General features: G+C 36.6%; 1 protein-coding gene and 1 long non-coding RNA gene across 10 annotated transcripts in view; both read left to right on the forward strand.

Moving 5' to 3' along the window:
- The window catches only part of LOC147844337 (uncharacterized), a 528,347-nt gene that overhangs the window by 223,739 nt on the left and 281,451 nt on the right, over positions 1-23,157 (forward strand). The window lies entirely within an intron of this gene.
- Positions 1-23,157, forward strand: part of si:dkey-40c11.2 — a 78,683-nt gene that overhangs the window by 51,174 nt on the left and 4,352 nt on the right. The window contains exons 5-18 of one of the 9 annotated variants that reach the window (XM_087253951.1): positions 7,678-7,815; positions 7,990-8,067; positions 10,623-10,774; positions 10,866-10,920; positions 11,006-11,080; positions 14,200-14,305; positions 14,962-15,456; positions 16,222-16,647; positions 16,726-16,806; positions 19,327-19,436; positions 19,525-19,576; positions 20,704-21,235; positions 21,312-22,090; positions 22,637-23,137. In XM_087253951.1, the coding sequence (XP_087110077.1) occupies positions 7,678-7,815; positions 7,990-8,067; positions 10,623-10,774; positions 10,866-10,920; positions 11,006-11,080; positions 14,200-14,305; positions 14,962-15,456; positions 16,222-16,647; positions 16,726-16,806; positions 19,327-19,436; positions 19,525-19,576; positions 20,704-20,840 (1,905 nt within the window). In that variant the 3' untranslated portion in view covers positions 20,841-21,235; positions 21,312-22,090; positions 22,637-23,137. Of the gene's footprint in view, positions 1-7,677; positions 7,816-7,989; positions 8,068-10,622; positions 10,775-10,865; positions 10,921-11,005; positions 11,081-14,199; positions 14,306-14,961; positions 15,457-16,221; positions 16,648-16,725; positions 16,807-19,326; positions 19,437-19,524; positions 19,577-20,703; positions 23,138-23,157 lie in introns of those variants that run through there. The other 8 variants (XM_087253955.1, XM_087253956.1, XM_087253948.1 and 5 more) reach the window with 8 other exon arrangements.

Raw genomic sequence — 23,157 nt, forward strand, 5'->3', positions numbered from 1 at the left:
TTCCATATTTTATTAATTATTATTATTATTATTATTTTTTTTTTTTTTGGTTGCTTGAGATTGTTAAACGTACTTTATGTCTGGGATTTTGTCTGGGGTTTTTAATGCCTTATAAAGACATTGCCCGGTCAGCTCCCCAGGCATGCCAAGAATGCTGTTTATTCAATTCTCTGTGTTTCTTTCTCTCTTTTGAGATCGACAACCTTCATGACCTTGTATTGTGTCGTTTATCCGCAGTATGTGTGTGTGCATCTGAAAAATGTCAGAATGAATGGATTACAATTTTCTTTTATGATATTCCCATTTGGATTGAAATCTTGTTGGGTTATTTCTGTGTTGATTGATGGTTGTTCAAGCTGATGAACTTTCATAAGGTCAGGAATGAAGTTTTATAGCGTGGGAGAGGCTGAGCCTCCCCCCGCAACCAACTAGAGCTTATACTGTATGGGACTGGACCCCGTTATAGCCATAAAATGAGAAGCCGGAGACAAGCTGTCACAGGCATTTACAGTGTTCTGTCTCGACGGTCCTGCAGTAAATTAATGATAACACTTTCTAAATTGGGATTGAGGGATCTGTGAAATCTCCAGCGTGTGACAAATCCACAAGTCACAGATGAAAACCTTTCTGATTCACAGACAGTCCACAGATGCATTTGCCTATGTTAAAATAATTAGAGTTATGTCATTGTTTGCTCAGTTATTTTAAAAAACATTATCTTCTTTGTGGTCCATGGAAAAAGTAATAATTAACTTGAGGTTGAATAAATGCTGACAGAATTGACATTTTTGGGCAAACTATCACTGTTTTCAGCTGCAGTATGTAAGTTTGACACCCAGTGGTTGGACTAGGTATTGCACTCCTGGTTCAAAATGCATGCAAGAACAGGATGCCAGATTGAGTAAACCAACAGGAGTGTGCCTGGATATCGAGCCTAAAGGCTGATTTAAGGCTAATTTAAATTAAAAGGAACAGCATGTGATAGAAGAATTATTTTCCATATTAAAAGGAGTTTTTATTCTAACCAACACCTCAAATATATATATTTATTTCTTGCAGCTGAACAACAGGACAAACTGACAATGATCACCTCAGGTACACTGCTATGCTTTATTCAGTGTTAAATGCTAATGTGAGTTTGAATGTCATTTTACATGACATGTATTGCCATACTACTGAAAGCAGCAGCATATAGTTCACCTCAGATAAAATTAACTGTTTGAAATTAAACGTTAGCACACAGGGTTACATTGTAACATGCTTACTAGAGATGCGCGGATCAGCTGTAATGTCACCCGAATCCGTGGCTTTATAATAATCATCCACCCGCCACCCGCCCGCACATATAGTTTTATCTGATATATGTATCCACACCCGACCCGTACCTGAACGTCACTTTAATAATTTAACTCTTGGTTTTAGGCATGATGACCACCGTCACCATGGGTATTAACAGCAGATTCAGTGAGCTAATCTGAGCATCTCTGATAGTAAAATAATATGTTAATTGTAAACACTTTGAAATTTGTGGGGATGTCTAGGTGTCGGGCGTGAGGTGTCTGAATAACACAGCTAAGTAACGACTATGGACAAGGTTTCAGGCAGCCGATGCAATCGGAACCTATACCAAAGTTGGTGATCCGGGGGTGTTATAGAATGCTGAGGACCGGGTGGTGGGGGTTGGTGGGGATGAAATTACGAGAGTTTTCCGGGAGAAATAACAAAATGGGAGGGTGGTGGGAGATGGGTCTGAAATACGGGAAAAACAGGAGTGTTGGCAGGTATGGCCTAAATGGCAGCTATGTTACAGCATGTTTACTTGGCCTTTTTCTTGGCACTGTGCAAATACAGAATAGCATATACTGTGCCTAATTTCAGACGATTTCGCCTCACCTCCAAAATGCGGCCAGCCACAGTGAATGAGTGTTTGCTCGCACCGCTTGATGTAGGAATGTACAAGATTCTCCTCACAAGGCGATGCAGTCATGGAAATAAGCAATCATGTTTCTCCCAGAACTATAGCAGATTTTCCTCTGATGACTCTACTAACTGATAGTTTGAACAGTACTCTTGCACTTCATCCATTATTTTGGGCGTCTTAACATCCCATTCTTCAAAGCTTACACTCTGCTTTTCACTGGTCCACTTCCATGTCCTGCTACATCCACCCGTGACCCACCCACAATTAATCATAATGTATTTTTTTTATTACCCAACCTGCCCGCCCCGTGGACTATCGACAGCGCCCGCAGATATAACCGCCATCCGCGCATTACTACTGTCCACCTAATGTTTACGTTTGTAATATGTATGTTATTTGCTAACTTATATAATAACTCTGAATCTGCGTCTCATTTCGGAAGCTGTAACTGTCCACCGTAGGTCACATTTTTGGTTGTGGGCACATACTTTGAGAGCTTTCATGACTAAATGAATCAAATACATTGTTTTCCTTCAAGGCGATCCGGGCTGCTGAAATATAATTGACATAAGTGGCATTGGGGGGTAAAGGAACCAAAACGAAGACAGACATTCAGTAACAGGCATTTTCAAAGCAGAATATCTGACTTTAGCATTGTTTTTCAGCAAGTATGTTGACTTAAATGTTTCTTAAATATCTGTAACCTTATTATGGTATTATTATACTTAAGAAGAGTCAAAAACTTACATGCAGCACCTTCAAGGCGCAATAGAAAAAAATGTTTGCAAGCTGATTCTGATTACAAGGGATGATTCTTAATTCAGATGTATATGGGAACTGACTATTAAGCTTTTCAGATAGGGCTGTACGGCAAAATTCAAAATCAAGATAAAGATATTTAAATAGGCAGGTGTTGTCAAATGAGGGCAAACATACAGATTAAAACACCAGCAGTCTCCTTCAGCTTCTTGTGATCTGATTGACCAAAATGCATCTTAATGTAAAGAGAGATTCAGAGGTCAACAACACACTCATTTTTCTGATATTTAGTCCAGGCCTGGTTTACAATTACACTCAGGGATAGGGAACTGAATCAAATGTAAAATCCAATTCATTTATCACAGGCACATCTTGGCTTCTGAGATGTGCCTACAGCATATCAGTAACAAGATGAGCCACAGTGCAATCTAAATCCCTCCAGTTACCCCTCCCTGCTTTCTCCATTTATCACTCACACTTTTTATTGTCTCTTCATGGCGAGTCTGTGCTAGTAAAAGCTGTCATGTGTACAGAATGATTAGTCGGTGCTTTAGTGCTTAAAAAGAAATGTAGGACTGTTTGCTTTTGCAGAAGAGTCATCAAGGAGGATGTTTGATATGCAGCAGTCATCAGAGAAGACTATTAATACCAATATATCCACCTTTTCAATTTGCATTAATAAAACTAATAGAAATTAATTATTTTAATGTGCAATACATTCAAGGTCTGCATACCAAGGCTGCATTCATCAAAAAAAAAAAAAAATAAATAAATAAATAAGTAAAATGGACAACACATCACCACTTCTGCTAAAAGTGAACCCAAGATACCTCAAAGATGGATGCTGACATCTTACACTGATGGCTTTATTTGGAGCCAGAGCCTGTGCAGTAGTAATTGAGAAGTGAATATCTTAATAGTTTAATATATATTAGGCTTCATTTACCTGACAATAATATAACCAAAAATGGGGAAAAAATTATATTGAGTTTTTAAAAAAAAGTGTTTTCAACAAAAGATTTACAAAATGATCAACAAAATGTTTATGCATATCTGCGGAAATGTCAAAAATTCTGTATTGTGCATACTAGGCTGATATTTGGCACTATCACCTTCTTAGTAAACAGTACCTGTTGGGAAATTATGTCATGCAGTCGGCAGCTCTGCATTTGGGTCAACAGTATGTCTAATTTGTCATGACCTGTAAACTGCTTTTTGAATGCAATTTGAAGTTAATCCTCACATACAGTTCAACTGGAAGGTATTGATAGCGCTTCACTTTTTCCACATTTTTTATGTTACAGCCTTATTCTAAAATGGATTAAATTCATTTATTTCCTCAAAATTCTACACACAATACCACATAATACCACATATTTTTTTTAAACTGTTGCAAATTTATAAAAAATAAAAAAACTGAAAAATCCCATGTACATAAGTATTCACAGCCTTCTCAATTACAACAACATTATGATATGTTAATATTAAAGCTTCCATCTCCTCCTGAACCTTGTGAAAAAGTGTGCCTTGGCATGAAATATTGCATGAAATTAGCCACTAATATTAATTAGCAGCAAATATTAATTTACACTACTGAGAGATTTCAGCTGCAGTCTGAGCTTTCCATGCCTTTTTACACTTCCCTTTCTTGATGTGTTTAATGCGTTTTCCCTGTGTTATTTCATTTTATTACACACACCTTATTTTCTAAGCTAATTTGTTTTGCTTTCTTTGCATTGTATGTATGGATTACTAACATTCTAAGAATTTAATATTTAGAAGGTTTAAAATGAACCACGTTTATTTGGAAAAACAAACCTTGTGTAATGTAAAGCAAATTTTCATAATGCAGAACAAAATATTTGTGAGCCCGGATACTTGATCGGTATTGTAGGTCTCGGTTTTCTGCATGATTGACTGATGTGAGATGAGCTTTTATAGTCTGAAGCGCTGGTGTATTCTAACAATGAGCTGCAGGCGTGAGGTGTGTATGGTAGAGCATCTGTCCTCAGTCCTGTTAATACTGCTAAAGCCCTGAAGCTAACTGTATGTCAAGGGGCTCATCTAAAGCAAGTAATAACAGAGAATTAAGTCATTTAACTCCTCCTGAGTGGAAAAAAGGATTGACGCGATAAAGTAGGGAGGAGAAAATTAGCCCGAATTCAACATAATGTTCTATAGATGAAATCAGCAGAGTCACTGTAAAAGCAGTGAGTGAACGAATCGGTCCGGACACGTTGAAGTTGTTTGGTAAAATGTGGAAAGAGAGCTGAATGTAACAGCGTGGTAATCCATTGTAGAGCTGTGGGTTTTGTTGGGTCAGAGCCCAATCTGCACTCATGAGGCCCTGCGGCAATGAGTCTCTGTTTCTGTGTTCTTCTGCTCCCTTCCCTCCCACAAACCAGATTACTCACTCTGAGCGAATACTCTAGATTCACTCACAGTGATTTGATGTGTTTTGTTGAGCAGTGATTAACTATGATATCCTGTCATGGAAATCCTCCGAGGATCTTTATCTCAGTGACCTCAGAGCTGTTAATGAATGCTGGTGACAGAAAAATCCCTTATAAGGAAATATTTAGTATGTGGAGTTGTTAGTTTTAGGCCTATACATTCTTACATCCTGCTTCTGATATAATAATTCTGACACTTAAAGAAACACTGCACTTTTTTGGAAATAGGCTCATTTTACATGTCACCTAGTGTTAAACAGTTGAGTTAGCTTCAAGAGTTCACACTTAGCTCATGATCTATACATAGCTTGTTTGGTGTGCTGTCCCGGGAGAGAGCCCTGAGCTCAAGAGATCCTCCTGTCCAGGGCTCCCCGCTTTCAAAGGGTGACGGGAAAGTGAGCTCAGGTCAATCTCAAACTCCCCTGCTGCTGAGGCCAGTGTGAACTTCCTCAGAGTAAGACATTAGAAAAAAAGATTTAGGCTTATTTTATCTAAAATATAGAGCATACCAGGGAACCCTTTGGGAAACCCACGCGGACACGGGGAGAACATGCACGCTCCGCACTGAAATACCAGATGGCCCAGCAAGGACCCGACGCTTTTAGTATTCTTACTGTGAGGCAACAGTGCTAGTCACTGGGCCACCATGCCGCCCTTTCTGAATAAAGGTGGAAGAAGGGGAGGAGGGGGGTTTCTTCCAGACGAAGATAGTTGTAGAAAGGAAATGAGGATATATATAGTGACTTGGGATCCTTTGATTGGAAGATCATGATTAGCTAATGTGGGCCAGCTGGGTTAATCATGAGCACGTGCTCCTTTCGAAATTAGTTTAAAATGAAACTTCACATAGCATAAATAATCGAATTGGATTAGACCATTAGCATCTCGCTCAAAATAAAAGTTTCAATAATTTTTACTATTTATAGCTTGACTATTCTGTAGTTATATCATGTACTTGTGACTGACAGAAAATGAAAAGTTGCTATTTTTAGGTCGATATAGCTATGAACTACTCTGGTGTAATAATCAAGCAATTTTCTGCTGTATCATGGCATATGCAGCACATGAAAATAGTGCCCAGCTGTAATACATGATCATTTTAAAATATTAAAATAAAAGGATTTAAAATGTTCCTTTTTTCATATTGTACTTAATTACTGTTGTAGTACTGTAAAAAAAAAACATCCAGTAAGAAACATCCTGATTTTACACAGATTAAAATTAATAGAAAATAATGTTCAAACAAGGTTTAAACAAGGCAAAAATGTACTTTTACAATTATTTACAAAGAACCCGCAAGAAAAGAAAATGTAAAAATAAAAATGTATAAAAATGTATTTGAATTTATGAAAGCTGAATGATATTTTCTAATTCTGAATGTAATTAAATTATCGCTTCAGCGATTTTTTAACAATTGGAATAAGTGTTTAAACTACAACACATAATATAACACATTTATTCATTCATTCATTCATTCATTTTCTTTTCAGCTTAGTTATTTTATTAATCTGGGGTCGCCACAGCGGAACAAAATGACCAACTTATTCAGCACATGTTTTTGGCAGCAGATGCCCTTCCAGCTGCAACCCATCACTGGAAAACACCCACACACTCATTCACACTCATACACTACAAACAATTTAGCTTACTCAATTCAACTATAGCACATGTCTTTGGACTTGTGAGGCAAACCAGAGCACCCGGAGGAAACCCGCGCGAACATGGGGAGAAAATGTAATCTCCACACAGAAATGCCAACTGACTCAGCCGATGCTTGAACCAGTAACCTTCTTGCTGTCCCACTGCGCCACCGTGACGCCCAATATAACACATAAGAAATATTATATCTATATTATTAATTATAATAAAAAAATATACAAAAATACAGTTTTAAAAGTAAATTAACATACATGGCTTAAACGTGAGACTAATTTGTATCCCTGTATTCTTTAAAGTACTATGGATGAGACACATACTTGCTGGAAAACCTATATATTTATTATATACAGTAGAAGTCAAAATGGTTATCCCTCCTTTGAAATCTTAATAATTTAAAAAATATTTTCCAAGTGCTGTTTAAAAAAGAATATATGTATTTTAACATATTTTTAAACAATAGTTTTAATGACTCATTTCTTTTGCAACTAGTTATTTAGCTCAAAGTGCTTATCAAGGGTAATTAGGCTAGTTAGATTAATAAGGCATGTGGTTGTTAAACAGTGGTTTGTTCTGTAGCCAATCAAACAAATAATAATTTCGTAAAGGACTGACAATTTTGTATTTAAATTTGTTTTTATAAACTGCCTATACTCCAGCCAAAACTAAAGAACTTACACTTTTCATGTTATTGGAAATACAGTGGAAATGTTCTGATAAACATCACTTGGGACTTATTTAAAAAGAAAAGAAAAAAAACATTCACAGGAAATCTAATCGCTAATCATTTTGCCTTCAACTGCATATATATATTGTCCAGTTTCAAAAATGTGTTTATAATTGAGCAATTCAACGGTGGTCAGTCTCTTGATGTTTGTGTCATTACAGGAGGCTCAAGCATTTATTACAGCCTCTCAGCAAGATGAGGTGACGGAGGAGCAGATTTTGGCTGCGGTTGCAAAGATTCGACCACCAATGGAGAGAATGAGGAGACCCTCAAAGACAGTGGATAAGGAGGAGACTGTGGTAAGATACCACAAAAAAAACCCAAAGCCTTTGCTTTGTACAAGAGATTCATTCATTAACATTGAAGAAGTCTGTTTCTCAGTGAGAATAATGATACACATCATCTATATTGTCTCTCATTGATGTTTCGAGTTAATTTTGGTCTTTTGTTGCATTTTTGTGCCACACTTACAGGGGACAAACTACAGGAAAACTAATGCTGCAATGGAGATGAGACGGATTAACAGAGACTCCTTCTGGGCACGTGCAGAGGTACTGTACAGCTCAACAATCTTTACATCTGGAGTTTAACTTAACAGCTCATTCTTTCCCCAACTAAAATTAAGAAGGTTCTTATTTGTATTGCCTTTCCCTCCCATGACATATTTTTATAAATACAATAAATTCAAAATTTGAATCATCCTGTGAAAACCATTTTTAAAACATTGCGCTATCCTGAAGATAGTACTTTTTTTATCTCTGTTATTTTAAAAGGCACCTATAATGAAAATCATCTGTAAGCTGTTTGAACAGAACTGTGTATGTATAGTGTCACCACAGTTATATTGGGATGATATAAAGACAATAAGTCTCTTTTTTCCCTGACGTTAATATAGGATCAAAATCCCTTTCTTTTTAATGCCCACCTTAATGTGACGTAGGAGTGTGGTTTCCACGCCCACCCATTTGATTGACAGCTGCGTATTAACATGTCTCCGTAGTAACTCGTATGATCATATCAACAAGATAAGATGTGTGCAAAGCTACTGGGATTAAAAGATCTGTTCAGCTCTCTGTGATCATTAACCATCATCAGATGTGACCAAGAATGAGCTTTACAAGTTTAAAATGTTTTTAAAACAGTGCATGTTTGTAATGAATTACAACGATTTTACCGTCTTTATCACTACAGTCTCATGTTAGTACAGTTATTAAAGAAGACACTTCAATCCCAGTTTGTGGAGGTTAAATCAGGTTTATTTTGTACATTAACATAACAGATATACATACAGCAGTGGATAGTAACGTGTAACCTGGTACATTTGCTGTGCAAAAACAGTGAAAATTTAACGTGCGCACTGTGTGTGTGTGTGTGTGTCTGTGTGTGTCTTTGTGTCTGTATGTGCATGAAATTTGAAACATCGTTGTTTTTGACTCATTGTTGCAGAATTAACTTCACAACAAATACATCAAATAATCATTGGGAGAGTTCTTACTGTAGTATTTCTCAAACCGTCACGTGAGATCTGCTTCATTCATGTCTGTCACTGTGCTGTTTACCTGGCGCAGCCAAGGTGGAGATTGAGGCACACTCTGACAGGCACATGGGAACGGTGGGCGGGGAGAACTAGCGTTAAAGGCACAGCTAACAAAAATAGCTATATTTTGTTCTGAGCAGACAATCCAATACTCTGAAAGCTGTAATAAATAATTTGATGGGTGTTTTGAGCTGAACATTTAGAGACAGATTACAGATTCTGGTGACACAAGACTTTTCTTGAACAATTGGTAAAATAGGTGCTCTTTAAAGTCAAATCTTTATTCTAATTCTGACAAATCATAAAGTCTGATAAGTCTGACAGTGACTACTGCATAATTGGTTCTTCTGTTTTATGTGACAGAAATGTATTTGTGGTTTGCAGATTAACAAAATCTTTAAAAAAAAATCTTTAAAAATTTAAATTAGTGAAAAAATTATATTTAGTATAGTACAATTTATTTATAGCAAACGTAATCTTCTACAACTTGTTTATGCTTTATTTTATTTTGCACTTTGGTGATAATCTTCTTTAGTAATAGAGCAACCTCACAGTAGGTCTGCATTCCAAACCATCGAATTGCAAACGCTTATTGTATATTGGTATTGTGCAGCTTTCACATCTATAAAATAAGGAACTAAGAGATAATAAACAGTCAACCAGGAATTATACAGAAAGATCTGGTAATTTTTCAGTTGGCTAGAAGTGCCCCGTAGAGCTTTTTAATGCCAGGTTCAGACTACACACAGTGCATTTAAAATGGGATATATCGCCCTCTGAAGGGCAATTCACAGTGAAACTCAGAAATTCACAGTGAAGAACAGTCTGTGACTCTTCACTTTGTCGTCACAGAAAGATTAGCATATTGATATACATTTTTTCTATGACAGGTTTGTTTACTTTTGTGATGTTGACCAATAAGTGTGCAGATGTTCTTTTGTAGACAACTTTCAAATATAGAGAAGGAAAAGAGAAACAAGATAAACACAAGCAAGTCATGTTTATGCTCTTGTTTCCTGAAGTTAGTTGCTAGTTCCAACTTTTTGATGACATCACACGTGTACTTAAAGGGACAGTTCACCCAAAATTACAATTCTGCCATCCTTTACTCTCAGGTGATTTTTTTTCCAAACCTGTATATATTTTTGTTCTGCTGAACACAAAGGAAGATAATTTAATGAATGTCAGTATCTAATCAGATCTTGCCTCTTATTTACTCCCTAATATTTATTTTTCCAATGTCAGTAAATAGAAGATCAGTTTGGATATTGACATTCTTCCAAATATCTTCCTTTGTGTTCAGCAGAACAAAAATAAATTTATACAGGTCTGAAACAACCTGAGGGTGAGTAAATAATGACAGAATTTTTATGTTTTGGTGAAATATCCCTTTAAAGACAGAAATGATGATTGGTTGAGATCGTTTGTTTCTTACTCATGACACAACAGTGTGACTTTTTTGTAACAGGCAAAAATATGTTGTAAAGTGTTTTCATTTTATTATTATGTGTATTTTCAGTGCTACTAAAAGTAGTTTATCATAAATTTGTGCCAAATAATGTGTTTTAGCGTGAGGAAGAGGAGAGAAAGGAAGAAGAACGTCGAAGGGCTCTAGAAGACAGGCGACGCTGGGAGAGAGAAAGAGTCCTGAAAGAAAAAAAAGAGGCTGAAGAAAGAGACCGAAAGATGAATGAAAAGCTGCAGATGATTGAAGAACAGAGGTTTGTATGGTACACCTCATAAAAGCCTGCTTTTGTCTGAAGGGATAAGTCCATCTTTCAGCTTCAACTGCCTGCTGATTTTATTTCTCAGGAGGATCCAGGCTCAGCTTGAGGAAGAAGGTCGAAAAGTGGAGAAGTCGAAATGGGTGAGTGTGTCCGTGACTGCATTTACACTCATTCTCTGAGGTTTAAAATCATATAGTAACGTTGTGTTGTTTGTTTAATTGACAGGAGCAGCAGCAGAGAGAGCATGAGGAGGACATGAGGGCTCGGCTCAGACGCAGCGAGTCTATTGAGAAAGCAGCAGTGAGTTTTTTCTTCAGACCTCATAACCTGAATTAAATGTAGTGTAATCCCAGTACTAAGCTACAGTGTCAAACAGCCACAGCCTTGTAGAATTTATTTCCAATCCTGCTTTAGCACACTTATCTGTAGGTTTCAGTTTTATCATAGGAATCATAGGATTTGTAATCTTCATTTCATCCTACGGGACTCCTGCAGAAATCATGTTTACGGATGAGCTAAAGTATTCAAAACTTGTTATTATAGTTGTATGGAGCAGAGTAAGACTAAAATCCATTGACATGAAATGAGAGTGCTTGAGTAATTGTTGGTGAGAAATAAGAGCGTGACACAGCAAGAAGAAGTGGAGCTTTTATTATGCCACAGTTGAACACTTCTGGTTCTTTTGGTTATGATCACCTGAAGAAGAAGCAGCACAGTTTTATCATACTAAATATGTTTTAGAGTTTTTTATAATGTTGTTCTGTGCAGTCTAATAAAGCAACAACATATTAAAGCATATTGTGTTATACGCATTAATATTTATTTATTACTTTTATTAGCTGTGATTTTCAGAGGAATAAAAAAATAAGAGGAATGATAATAATAAAAAAAGCATATATAGCCATTAGATTATGTTAAGTGCAAGACAAAATAAATGTATTACCTAGCCTCACAGCGACAAGAATAAACATAGTTTATACATAATCATATTGAGCATGTTTAAATGTGTAAACATACTTTATTTTACTTAGTCAAGTCAATTACACTTACAACCACAAATCAGAAAAAGTTGGGACAGTATGGAAAACACAAATAAAAAGAATGTAGTGATTTCTCAATATAGACAATATGAACACAAACTATTTCATGTTTTGTTTGGTGAACTTGATTTCATTACAGTATGTACGTCGTTTCCTGTCATTCTGACCTGCAACACGTTCCAAAAAAAGTTTTGATAGGAACAATTCAGGGCTAGTAATCGGTTAAATGAGTTAAATAATGTCATTTGCAACAGGGGATAATTGTGATTTGGTACAAAAGCAGCATCCAAGAAAGGTCTAGTCCTTTCTTAGAGCAAAGATGGGTCGAGGACTGCCAGTTTGCCAACCCAATAAGTGAGAAAATTATTGAACTGTTCAAAAAACATGTTCCTCAAAGAAAGATAGGAAGACATTTGGATATTTCACCTTCAACTGTGCATAACATAATTAAAAGATTCAAAGAATCTGGTGGAATTTCAGCACTTAGAAAAGGGCGTAAGCCTAAGCTGAACTACGGGGATCTCTGATCCCACAAATGGTCCTGCATCAGGAATCATTTATCTATAAGCAATATCACCACATGGGCTCAGAATTACTTTGGCAAACCTGTGTCAAGTACCACGATACATAGTTACATCAACAAATTTCAGTTTAAACTGTACTGTGCCCAAAGAAACCCCTACCATCCACCCTACCAGTGGAAGCATGTACTGTGGTCTGATGAATCAGTATTTCAGGTCTTTTTTAGGAGAAATGGACACCGTGTCCTCCGGACCAAAGAAGAGAAAGATCATCCAGACTGTTATCAACAACAAGTCCAAAAGCCAGGGTCTGTCATGGTATGGGGATGTGTCAGTGTCCTTAGCAAAGATAACATTGAATGTGTGGTGCATTTTGAAGCATGACGACCCTGTACTGTTGCCCACCTTAAGACTTGTTTGCAGGAATAATCGGACCAAATTACATCCGAAACACTTCATCACTTGGTGTCTTCAGTCCTTAAATGAATGACAACTTTTGAGTAGCATCATTACAAAGTGCTAAAGGCTTTACTGTTCTAACTTTTGAAATGTGTTGAAAGAACCAAAATTGGAATTTGTGAATATTAAAAAAATTCATAAAAATTCTGAGAAATACATTAAATAATGTTTGTTGCATTGTCTGCAATTAAATACAAGTTAAAGTAAATATACAAAAAAAAAAAAAAAAGGTTAAAATTACTACTACATTTTTTTATTTGCTTTCCATACTGTCCCAACTTTTTTCTGATTTGGGGTTGCACATTACAAACATTTACAATAGTAAACCATAATAATTCAGGTAACACTGCTTAAATGCGATAGAAAATTTGATTAAATTCTACCTATGTATATCATTTAATCTGTGTACAGTATGACTTTGGGCTTTACATGACCACTTATTAATCGGGCAGATAGTCATTGGTTTATAAATGTGCATGTAAATGCACTAAGTGATATGTTTCCCCAATTGATTGATTGTAAGGAAATGTTTGTTTAGTTTTGCATTCTGATAGCTTTTGATTGGGCCACCACTTTGTCCCGAAGCAAAACTAACTAAGACCCTCTTGCTTTATTAAATCAAACACATTTATGCCAAGTTCAGACTGCATGATTTTTAAAGTAGTCGTGTCACAGATGTTTTTACACTGCTTGACTATCTGAGCTAGCGTTTTGTCGCTGCTTTGTTTACACTGCAATATGAATCAGCGACAGGGGCTTTCTCATTGCATAACTTTACAATAGGAAGAATTTTGTCTCACAGCCAAAAACACGTAGTATATTTTTTGTTATTAACTACACAACGAGAAAAAAGCCTTTAATGGGGTAGAAAATGTACATATTTGCTCACCTGAGTTTGGAAGGAATTAGCATTTTCTTCTCAACTTTCTTTTTTAACTTTCTGTATAAAACCTCAAAGAGACACGGGCGCTCCTGTCAAACCTCCTTTAGTTTTTTCTCAATTTCTTGGGTCCAAATAAGTTGGCCTTATGCTGGCCTGCAGGTACACACACACACACAAGTGAATGCTGCTCTCTCATTGGCTTTAGGTGATCGCTGATGTTATTTTCAGTCAAAACTCATTTCACACGGCATGATTTGAATCGCAGACAGCTCCAGATATTCAGCACACCAAATATCTGAAAGGCATCGGCGACTCATCTGCGATTCTCTCATATCGCGTCTTTGATAGTTTTAATCTGTGTGATCGTGACTCACGTGCACGAGCACTGATTTGCCTGTGATTTCAAGCATTTGTCGGCGATTTCCTAAAACTTGTCAGCGAGTCAAACTCGGGGCTAAAATCATGCAGTCTGAACTTGGCATTGGCCGAATTGAACAAAGCTTCTTTTGTCTGTAGGAGGCAGCAGCACTTGTTTCCCAGCGCACCATGAATCCCAGAGAGTTTTTCAGACAGTTATCAGCATCTTCACAAAATTCTTCAAGTCCTGGATCACCACGCTCAGGTAAGCAGCTTTCAGAATTCTTATCAGCTTAAAGAAAATGTTCACCCAAAAATAATTATTTTGTCATATTGTACTCACCCTTCACTTGTTTAACATCTATTTGACTTTCTTGTTTCTGTTACACTGAAAATAAGCTATTATTGTAGAAATGATGAAAACATGTACTGCAACCAATGACTTTCATAGTACTTGTTTTTTCTACTATTGAAGTCAATGGTTACAGGTTATCAACTTTCTTTAAAATATCTTCTTTTGTGTACAAAACAAAAAAGAATCTCATAAAGGTTTGAAACCACATGAGAGCAAGTACAGTTTTATTTTTGGATGAACTATCCCATTAAGACCTGTTCAAACAAACAATGATAACTCCAAGATAAAAATGTTTGGTTGATTAAAAGCATGTACTTACCGCATTTTTATTGTCTGCCAATTTAAACACTTGAACTTTGACATTCTGATATGTATTAAATCATCTTATTTTTCATTAGTCGAAAAAAAGTAAAAAATTCATTGAGTTTTGGTGTTGTTATTATTAAAGTTGAGCTAAACTGAGTTAAACTCAGAATAATTTTTATAGTTACCTTCTTTTATGTATGAACTGGTCTCTGTTTTTAATTCGCCTTTTAATTGACTCATATTCCTTTCATTTTATCCAGGAAAATCTCCATTCCGTCGCTACCAGCGCAGTTTGACAGACACTGCCTTCATCTTTGAGAGGACTAACTCCACCTCTGGTCCCACATCTCCACTCAGTCCTTCTGCAAGATCCCCATTCACACGTACTGCATCCACATCCTCATACACATCCTACAAATGTCCAACATCTCCACTTAGTCCAACTTTCCGGAGGATTCCTTCTCCACAGCACCCTCCAACATCTCCCCCCACATCGCCTCCTCCACGCTCCGTCCCGCCGCTGTCTCCTCTACCCAGTCTGCCAGTCTCCAGACCCCCTCCACCCCAGTCTACACCACCCAGCCGACCTCCTCCTCAAGCCCCAGTCCAGCCTTCAGCTCCACCTGCATCTCCAGAGCCGCTGGACATTCTCAATAAGTCAGAGACGTACATCTGTGAGGTTAACCGAGAGGAATTCACTGTCGCTACAGAACGTCCCACAGCTTCACTCTCTGAAAATGCCATCAACACTACAGGTAAGTGAGTTTAAGTCACAATAGAGAGACATAATAATTTAATTAATTCAATTCATCTTTATTTCTATGACATTTTTACAATGTATATTGTGTCGAAGCAACTAAAAGTTCTAGTAAAATTAAACTGTGTCAGTCCAGTTTTTAGAGTTGAAGTTCTGTTTAGTTCTGTTCAGTGCGGTTTAAATTTCAGTACTTAAAGCCCAAACACTGAATAGCAAATCCATCAATGCACAGCTCCACAAGTCCCAAACCAAGCAAGCCAGTGACGATAAAAGGATAGTCTACCCAAAATTTAACATTTACCCACTATTCACTCAACCTTAGTGGTACCAAACCTTTTATGAATTTATTTGGTCCCACTTTATATTAATGGCCTTCACTAATAGTTACTTACATCAAACAATAAATACAATGTACTTACTTTGTTAAAAATGTTTTGAGTTGGGATATGGGTCACATAAGGGTCTGGTTTGGTAATATGTGTTTTATTGATGGGTTAAGGTTTAACAATCATTTTATGACACACTTTATTTTGATGGTCCGTTTGTTGAATTAAGCTACATTGCATCTACATGTCAATTAATTCTCATTAGATTATAAGCAGACTGTTAGGTTAGGGTTAGGGTTGGAAAGTACTTGCAAAATTAAAAGCTTAACAGTAACCCATTTACTAATACTCAGGTGTTCTTTGAAAGTTACGCACAGTCAACAGAATATGTAAAGTGGGCCTTTAAATTAAAGTGTAACCCAATATATTCTCTCCAGATCTTGTTACTGCCTCTCCAATGCTGTGTGAATCAAAATCAGAAGTGGACTTTACAGTTAGAGCTGTGCTGGTTGAAGAAGACGAAGACGAAGAAGAAGATGATAAAGTAGAGGTAGAAGAACCAGACCAACCGTCAACTTCAGATATCAAAGGCAGCACAAACTATGAAGAAACAGTGGAAACAATTGCAGAGAAAGTGGAGTGTGAGGATGAGGATGAGAAGAGTATAATCAGGCCTCTGGTGGAGGTTGAGGAGCAAGAGCAGGAAACCATGTCTGAATCTGAAGATGAAGAAGATGCAGAGAAGCCGGCTGCAGAATCACAGGACAACCAGAACACTATTGTGGAGGAGCATTTACAGGCTGAAGAAGACAGAAATGTGATCTCAGATGATGAAGCTGAGGAAGATCTACCAGAGAATCAAGGTGATTGGAAGACACATGTGAATGCAGAAGGTTTCTGTGGTCGGGATGTCATTGATATTTATCTTGTTGTGTGTTCAGAGTTGTGTGTGAACGTATCTGAGTTTGAGCTGATGACCAGAGAAGATGAATTTGAATGTGGGACACCACTCAACGGGACAGGTAATGAGCTATATGAGCTAGAATTCTCTTTGTTTCAGAAATTGCTAGTTAAATTATTAGAAATCTGTTACCACTTGCACCACCGACCTTGTTCCGCTCACACGGCTCTTAGCCATGCACTAATTGCTACAATGATTTTTAAAACAGCATTTAATCACTTTAATACCCTCTCCTTTATGAACAGTATTCTGTGAATTGACATCTGTGTGAATTCATGAAAATATTACATTTGTTCTGATCTCATACCCCCTTACATTCTTACCGACCAGGCGGGAGTCCCTGGGCTCCATTATCTCTAGGCTCAGGGTTCTCTCCCTGGACAGCACAATAAACCTGCTGTTATTATTAAGCAATATCTAAATGTGAACTCTTGAAATGTAGATTAAAACACCATCAGAGGCCTTTTGACATTTGCTAAATCATTTTACATCATCGGTTAAGTATTTTTGACAGGTCAAAAAACAAAACTGGCAAAAATTAAGAATAAAAATAATACAATTTGGACATACGTTGATTTCACATTTTTTACAGGAATTTACATTTTTTTTATTGTTAATAGTAATTGACTCTATACTTTAGATGGAACTGTCACCTAAAGGAATAGTTCACCCAAAAATAAAAATTCTGTCGTTATCAAAACAAAATAAGAAACTGATTGAACTGAACTATCTTCTTTCGTTGAAAGTTGAAAAGTTGAAATAATTTTCATTTTGGGGTGTACTGTCCATTTAATTTGTTTTGATTAAATGCAAGTTTTTTTTTTAAACCAGCTACGCTTATTACAGTATTTCTTACAACACTATTGACATTTGCACAACAGTTAATGCATTTTTCTAAACAATTAGTCATTTGTGCACATCATAGTAGCAGTTTTTTATTCCTTCCAACAAATTGCAATTGCTTTCATACAACTCTCTGCTATTTTTAACATTATTATTTGCTTATGTCATGTCAGTCAAAACAAACTAAACCTGTGAATGCTGAATAGTCATACCATATAAAACTAATAGTCCTCATTTCATTATTTGAGTCATTAAATACAAAAATGTTGAACTAGTTGTCAAATTCTTTCAAGCAAATTTGATATAAAAAAAAAAAAGTCTTCTAAATTGAACAATTTCATGAATAATTTACAGACCCGTATATGTTGCAGGTTCAGTTTCAATATGTTCTTCAATATTGTATGCAGTTGTGCACAGCTATACCCAAAGGAAGTTTGTGTTTGTTGTAAATAAGGGTGTATTTATTCTTTTGCACAATGCTGTGAATAAATTAGAACTACAAAGAGCAAATGCAGTAAAAATGTGACACATACATATCCAGTGTCTTGTACTCAGATACCTCACTAAATGTAGTGATGTCTAACTTTACTGTATTTTTTAAATGGCTGTGCAAATAGTATTTAGTGCTGTCTTGAGCATTTTCAGGAAGTGTCACCAAAATCTGACATTTTTGTCTGGAAAAAATGTCCAGAGTAAACTGTCATAATGAAAACAGAACAAAGTCATTTGACTATCTTGTTCATAAACAATGGTGTCAGGACTTTTCATTTTGATGACACTGACACTTTTATTGACATCAGTACTTGCTTTTTAGGAATGAGCTATCCATTTTGAACAAGTGACACGCTTTTGCAGGTTATCAACTAGGTTTTGCAGTTTGTACAAATTGTTTAGAACAGGGGTCACCAACCTTGTTCCTGGGGAGCTACCTTCCTGCAGAATTCAGTCACAACCCTGATCAAACACACCTGAACCAATTAATAGTACCCAACGCAACACTTGATAATTACAAACAGGTGTGTTTGTTCAGGGTTGCAACTGAAATGTGCAGGAAGGTAGCTCTCCAGGAACAGGGTTGGTAACCCCTGGTTTAGAGAAATGCTTTAACTGTTGTGCAAATTGTGCGATTGACTCTATACTTTTAATGGAAGTAGGCATTTTCCTAAACTGTCCCTTAACGAAATGAGTTCAACAAAATAAAAAATTCTATCATCATCAAAACAAAATAAGATACTTTGAAGAATGCTGGGAACCAGTAATTCATTTTCAAAGTATTTGTTTTCCATACCATGAATGTCAATGTGTCCAGTTTCCAACTGTCTTCAAGCTACCTTCTTTTTTTTAAGATGATAGAATTTTCATTTTTGGATGAACTATCCCTTTTAATCACAGGTCTCAATCTCGATTCCTGGAGGGCCGCAGCTCTGCACAGTTTTTCTCCAACCCTAATATAAAAGCTGATCCAACTAATAATGGTGTTCAAGACTACTAGAGACTATTAAGCAGGTGTGAGTTAGAAGTGGTTGAAGCTAAACTGTGCAGAGGTGCGGCCCTCCAGGAATTGAGTTTGAGATCATTGCTTTAAGGCAACACAGAATATAGAATTAAAGTTGATGTGACTTGAGTTTTTAGGTACTGAACTGCATCTAATGAAAAGCATCTGAGATTTTTGTACTTTTTAACTCCACTACTGTGTTGTGTGATGCTTATATGAATGATGAATGACTTTGTTTTCAAGTAGAGGACGTGGATGTATCTGAGCACAGCACACCTGAGCGCTACTGTTACACCGTCAACCGAGAGGAGGAAGATGAAATCCAGACGGAGGTTTTAAAAGAGAATGGCGAAGTATGTACTACAACTGACATGACAAATCATCATCAATTTTCATGCGAAAAAATATTTCACATTCTAAAACATGTCTTTCTCCTTCTAGTCATCACCAGAAAGACTTCTGCGCGTCAGAGCTTTATACGACTACCAAGCAGGTTAGTGTCGCTTACTTCAAGGGGGGAATAAGTAAGGGATTACATCTACTGAAAAAAAAGAACATTTCATGGTTATATATGCTAGGCCCGTAGCCAGGGGGGTTCGGATGGTTTGAAAGACCCACCCCTTATAGACAAAGCTCCTTTTTTGACTGCTATGCCATAATAAATAGTGAAAATAACCCATCAAAAAAATGGATGCATACAATCTCATTCAAATCAAATCAAATCAAATCAAATCACTGAAATCACTTTTATTGTCACATCATAGCACACATGCTGCTGAAGATGTGATAATAAAAGTGATTTGAGTGATTTGATTTGAATGAGATTGTATGCATCCTTGTGACAACTGTTATTAAGTGTCATTCACTCCTTTAAAATTGAATCCTTTAAAATGCAAAGATGACATTGTTTCAGATGTCTTTAACATAAGCAAATAGATCATAACCAGTCTTTGTCTTGTCATAAGTTGCCATAAACCTGTCATAAACATGATTGTTATAAGGCCATTATAACTGTCATAAATTTCATAACAGCATCACAATCACTGTGGTGGTAAAAATTGAACTAAATATCCTTAAATATTAATAATGCTGTTCTAAAATGATTATTGACAATTTACTTTTTTTTTCCTCTGAAAAAATATTTATGACAATTAAATGGCCTCATGACAATCATGTTTATGACAAGTTATGTTTCTCTGTAAGGTCAAGTTGTCATGACAAAGACAAAGGCAAGTGTTGATGTATTTGTTTTTTGTCAAGTCGTCATGACGATGACATCTCCAGCAATGTCATCTTTGCATTTAAAATGACATAGCTAATTGTACAGTACGACACGCAATGGCAGTTGTCATAAGCATGCATAAAATCTCCTTCATATCATGAGTATAAAGATGACAGTCTTATGAACACGCTTTTCAAGTTGTTTTATCAAGCAATCCATAGTGTATAAACTCATGGTTTGAGGTAGATTTTCATACTAGTAATATAATGATGTAAAAGGCGTTTTACGATTCTGAAGTTGAAATCATATACACCTTTAATAGCCAAGGGAGACTTAATAATCCAGGAATATATTTATTTTTGGGTGAACAATCTTTTAAACCTCTCTTTTCCCCACAGAGGATGACACTGAGCTGTCTTTTGAACCTGGTGACATCATCAGCGATGTGGAAACAATCGACAAAGCGTGGTGGAGGGGCTGCAGCAAAGATGGACGCCAGGGACTTTTTCCTGCCAACTTCGTAGAGACCATCTAAAGACTTCTCAATTAAAGACGGTTCCTCTTCCCTTTTTCTCTTCACCAGTTCTCAGGGACTAAGAACATAAAGCCCCGTCTATGAGGACGTAGCATGTGCTCTGAGACTAAGAGTCACAGGAAAAGGGTCTGGAAGTGAAGCGTTCACAGGCAGAATCCAGCCAACAATCCTTTACAAGCAGCCAAAGTCCACAATGGAGCCTTTCATGATCGTCCACTGCAAGACTGAGGAGGATTCTCACACAACGCCAGCTCAGATACGGATTCAGTACACTTCCTGTTACACAAATCATACACAATTATCACACACTTTACATCATTTATTATTTTACACATGGTTCTTACTGTTATCATTACCAAAGGTGGTGGAGCTGTCTGCTGAAGTTTGTTAATCCAGCTTACATAGTCATGTAACGGCTCACCCTGAATATAGAAACTTTTTTTACTGTGTCTGATAATGTAGGTTAAGTAGCCGTTACATGCCATGTGTTTTGTTTTTTTAAAGCAGAGACATGTTTACAGCCGTTTGAAAGGCAGAGACCAAATGTAATCAAAGCTAACGGCTTCATGTAGAAACTATTGCTTAAAAACAGTGCTATATTTGATCTATGACTATTTTAAAATGTAATTCAGAGAGATGAATGTGCAAATGTTTGCCCTACTTCCAGATGTGAAATCTACGAATCCCTAATTGTTTCAGATCTCTGTCCTATAAAACATCCATTGTTTTACTTTGTAAAAGAGCGCAAGCCATTATCTAAATCTTTCACTTCTTAATGAGGAGCAGAAAGAATTGTTTGGGGAAAAAGTGAGGCCTGATCAGGTTTCAAAATTTCTCAAAATGGTATGTACTGTACACACTTTTTAAAAATAAGATCTTTAAAAAAACTGCGGTTTATTGATATAAACTAGCCTAGCTGAGAGGATAAACCATAACTAGTGAGTCACGACACTACTATGATTACAATATTGTGCTTTAGCAAATAGTGCTTTCACATGCTGAAAAGAGTTCACATGCTGACCTGGGAGAGAGCCCTGAGCTCATAAGTTCCTTAAGCCCAGGGCTTCCTCCCGTTTGTAAGCCAAGAGGGGAGTTTGAGCTCAGTTAGATCTTGAAAACTCCCCTGCTGTAGTACCTAATGAACCACTGGGCCACCATGCCACTCATCTAGGAAAGGAGGAGAAGAAGGGGTGGAAGGGGGGAATGTTCAAAACGAAGATGGCTGTTATATGAAATTTAGGATATTTATAGTGGCTTAGGAATCGTCTGATTGGTGAATCATAAATTGAATAATGCAGGACTGGCTGCAAGCAAACATATGCACGTGATCCTTTCGAAATTAGTTTATAAATAAACCACAAAAACCCATTGAAATCAAGATTTAATTTACAAGGGTGACCTGGCTAAGAGCTGTGCAACACACGACTTCTGAAGAAAAATAATAATAAATAAAATGTAAAGATACAGATTAGTTATTCAGCTGTACCACATTAAAATACTGTATGTTAAAAACACATACATTGAGAAATGGACTGTCGTTGTTTGTTATAAAGGATAGAGTGAAATGATTTGATTGGGATGAGCTCAGACATTTTTAGATTAGACTGAAGAGTATTCCAGGATGAGGGAGTGGCATGTCTAAAGGCTCGCCTCCCCATAACCTTATATTACAAGCAGACAGCAGTATAATAGAACTTGGCTGACATTACATATTTTTAAATGCTCTGAAACCTTGCACATAAACTATCGTTCAAAGGATTGGTGTCTGTACGATATACGAAATATTATTATTTAAGTAATTTGCTTCTGCTCACCAATTCTGTACACTCTCAGAAATAAAGGTAGAGGAGCTGTCACTGGGGCAGTACCTTTTCAAATTATACACATTTTAAGAGTTTAGATGCAAAAACCTCTACAGAAAGTTCCATCTGTAATTTTCTTCTAAAATGAGCATTTTTCAAAGCCTCATGTTTATGTTCAGTTATTTCATGTTGAAAGCGATGAAAATAACTCATTATTCACCATAAAAGTGACATTTCTGGACCAGGACATAGAAACCTGAAAAATGGTAATATTAGAAGAAAGTTTCAGGTGGCACTTCATTTGTACCAAAGACTCTAGATACATCTTAAAGGGACTTTGTTTGTACCCAGAGTTCACAGTGGTACCTCAAAAGGGCATATTAGTACCCAATTGTACAGATGTTGCCACCTCAATATGTTCCCTCTGCCGCTGGACTTGCTAATCAAATGTCTCTCATTCTAATAAATAAATGTTCGTAACGGAATAACGTAAAAGGGCTTTGTTATTCACTCAG

The sequence above is a fragment of the Danio rerio genome, chromosome 5 (genome assembly GCF_052040795.2).
Source record: "Danio rerio strain M-AB ecotype USA chromosome 5, GRCz13ab, whole genome shotgun sequence".
Classification (NCBI taxonomy): Eukaryota; Metazoa; Chordata; class Actinopteri; order Cypriniformes; family Danionidae; genus Danio; species Danio rerio.